Source organism: Dendrobates tinctorius, unplaced genomic scaffold (assembly GCF_039654945.1).
Source record: "Dendrobates tinctorius isolate UK_male_01 unplaced genomic scaffold, ASM3965494v1 ptg000016l, whole genome shotgun sequence".
In the NCBI taxonomy this organism is placed as follows: Eukaryota; Metazoa; Chordata; class Amphibia; order Anura; family Dendrobatidae; genus Dendrobates; species Dendrobates tinctorius.
The window spans coordinates 36,443,372-36,446,544 of record NW_027361684.1 but is presented as its reverse complement, the minus strand read 5'-3'; the positions used below and the strand labels follow the sequence as shown (position 1 = coordinate 36,446,544).

Below are 3,173 nucleotides of genomic sequence, written 5' to 3'. Positions count from 1 at the left end.
GTTTATAATGTTAAGCCGTGAAAATAAAAAAAAAAGCACATTTTTCCTACAAAAATATTTTTTATCTACAAATTTTGTATTTCACAAGGGCAAAAGGAGAAAATGAACCACAAAGTTTGTTGTGCAATTTCTCCTGAGTTCACTGATACCCCATATGTGGTCGAAAACTACTTTTGACGCACAGCACAAAGCTCAGAAGGGAAGTTGCACCATATTACAATGCAGATGGACAAACCCATACAGGTGGGAGGAGTTGCCTCTCAAATTGGTTGCCTGAAGTTCGCCGTGGGATGGGAGCATGTTTCTACTGTGATCTTACAGATAATGTCATCAATGTCTGCCCAGCTCACTCCAAAGTACGTTCTCCATCACAAAAGCCGCGTTCCCCAGGTTATATGGAGGGAGACGACCAGGGTGTGTACATTTTCTCCATCATTTCATCCCAGTGTATCATTACGGCTGAAGTGGTGGTTGGAGGGGTAACTGAGACTATACCGGTGTTGGTGGATAGTGGAGCTGGGGTCAATCTGGTGAATTCTTGCTTTATTCAGAACCACGGTCTGATCAGTAGGACGCTGGTGAGACTCATTTCCATCCAGGCAATTGACTCTGTTCCTCTCAGCCAGGGGAGTGTGACCCAAGATAGAGCATTCTCTATCTGCTAATAACTGTGAGCGCAGTGATGTCTGGACGCGGCAAACAAGGAGGGAAGGTCCGTGCTAAAGCCAAGACCCGCTCATCCCGGGCAGGACTGCAGTTCCCGGTTGGTCGTGTGCACAGGCTTCTTTGCAAGGGTAACTATGCTGAGAGGGTGGGCGCCGGGGCTCCGGTCTATCTGGCCGCTGTGCTGGAGTATCTCACCGCTGAGATCCTGGAATTAGCCGGTAATGCCGCCCGAGACAACAAGAAGACCCGCATCATCCCCCGACACCTGCAGCTGGCCGTGCGCAATGATGAGGAGCTGAACAGGCTGCTGGGTGGGGTGACCATCGCCCAGGGGGGCGTCCTGCCCAACATCCAGGCCGTGCTGCTGCCCAAGAAGACCGAGAGCAGCAAGTCCAGCAAGAGCAAGTGAGCGCTGCCACGACCCCATATCATCCACACAATTATGGGTTTGTGGGAATTATGATGTCCTACCTGATAAAATTCACGCAGAAGCTATGGGACCCGCTTCAGTTTGCCTATAAGGAGAATCGTTTGGCAAACGACACTGTCAATCTGGCACTGAAGTACATTTTTGGATCATACAGATGAACTGCACTCATATGTCCGGATTCTTTTCATGGACTTTAGCTCAGCGTTCAATACCATTGATCCGAATTTACTTCATAAGAAAATGGTAGCTCTTGGAGTCCCTCTCAACTTATGCTTGTGGATTTATAACTTCCTGACAGCCAGGATACAGAGTGTAAAAGTTGGACCATTCACTTCGGACACCTTGGTCACAAACATCGGGGCACCTCAGGGGTGTGCTTTGTCCCCGTTACTGTTTTCTCTCTATATGAATGATTGCATCTCTTCAGCAGACTCAGTAAAAATCTTGAAATTTGCCGATGATATGACACTGATTGGTCTCATCAGGGGAAATGCTGAAGACTTGTATCGGAGTGAGGTGAAAAGAATATGTGACTGGTGTAAAGCCAATAATATTGTACTCAACACTAAAAAAAACTGCTGAGATGGTTGTGGATTTTAGGAAAGATCAACATGAGATACTTCCAATCTACATCCATGACGAAGTGGTTCTTAGGGTCACAGAGACCAAATTCCTTGGTGTTATCATCTCTCATGATCTTAAATGGGGGAAAAAACGTGGATGCTGTTATAAGAAAAGCACAACAGAGGATGTTCTTCCTGCATCAGCTGAAAAGATATGGTTTGTCTAAGAATCTGCTGATCTTATTCTTTAATGCTGTCATCAGATCTGTCATTTGTTCCTCTCTGATAGTCTGGTATGGGGGAGCCACTGCGCATGACAAACTCCGCTTACAAAGGACTTTCAGAACAGCAGAGAGAATTATAGGTTCCCCCCTGCCTAAAATCCAGGATCTTTATGATAAGAGTATTCGATCCCACGCATTGAAAATTTCATCTGATCCCTCTCACCCGGGACACTCCTCATTCCAACTACTCCCTTCAGGACGTCGCTTCAGAGTCCCCAAATGCAGCACCAACCGCCATATGAACAGCTTCTATCCACTCTCTGTTCAACAATTAAATCGTCATGTGTAGACTATATACTGTATCTGTCTTGTTAGATGTTACTTGTTGTATCTGTTGTTATATATTATGTTGCCTCTTTGCCACAAACAATTCCTTGTATATATGTAATATGTACTTGGCGATAATAAATTTGATTGATTGATTGATTGAAGTTGTAGACAATTTTAACCTGCATATAGGGACTCTTTACGAAGAGTGCCTGTCGTGCTATGTCTTGGAGGGTATGCCAACTCCCATTGTCTTAGGCCTTCCCAGTCATTGTGTCGGTCCAGGGAAGTAGTTAGGTGGGACCAGTCTTGTAAAGACTATTGCCTGGGAGCTACTGTCTCTTTCGTCCTTATCAAACCTACCCCTTCTTCTCTGGTGGAGGCGGATAAGGTGCTACCAGGGAATAGGGGCAGGACTCAACCCTCACCACAAGTAAACCCTGTGTCTCAGGGCCCTCCCAGGAGGAAGGATCAGGGAAGGGTGGTGGCTCCCCCTGAATGTAGTGAGGGTATGAGTTTGGTGACACAAGGGGGACACATCTGTTGTCTCTCCCTCAGGGAAATTACCATCTGTTGGCAAATGTATGAGTATGCATGGAAATAAACATTCAGGTCTGGACCTGTGTGTGAATAAGTACGTGTGGATGTCCGCCAAAAACATCAGGTGGAAGTACGCATCTGGGACCTGGAGTTCTAGGGTGATTGGGCTGTATCAGGTGTCGGCCATTCTCAGCCCGGGGACTTCCCAGCTGGAGTTACCCCCAGTAATGCAAGTACCCAACGTATTCCACAGGTCAGCTCTCTGGAGATTTGTTGTGCCTCCGGAGCCTACGTTATTGCCATCTCCTTTGGGCTGCGTTTGCCATAAATCTGAGGATCAGGTGGTTGCGGAGGTGCATCCTAGTGGATCAAGGCGTCCTCACAGTTGGGTGTTGAGAGTCCAGAGGCCCCTCTTTGAAAGGG

General features: G+C 47.0%; 1 protein-coding gene across 1 annotated transcript; it reads left to right on the top strand.

Moving 5' to 3' along the window:
* Nucleotides 1-675: 675 nt before the first annotated feature.
* Nucleotides 676-1,079, top strand: LOC141078097 (histone H2A type 1-like). Its single transcript, XM_073564934.1, has one exon. The coding sequence runs from the start codon at nt 683-685 to the stop codon at nt 1,073-1,075; it is 393 nt and encodes a 130-aa protein (XP_073421035.1). The 5' UTR covers nt 676-682; the 3' UTR covers nt 1,076-1,079.
* Nucleotides 1,080-3,173: the final 2,094 nt, after the last annotated feature.

Excerpts from the sequence above, each read along its gene's own strand:
- LOC141078097 (XM_073564934.1), top strand. The coding sequence starts at position 683 with ATGTCTGGACGCGGCAAACAAGGAGGGAAGGTCCGTGCTAAAGCCAAG.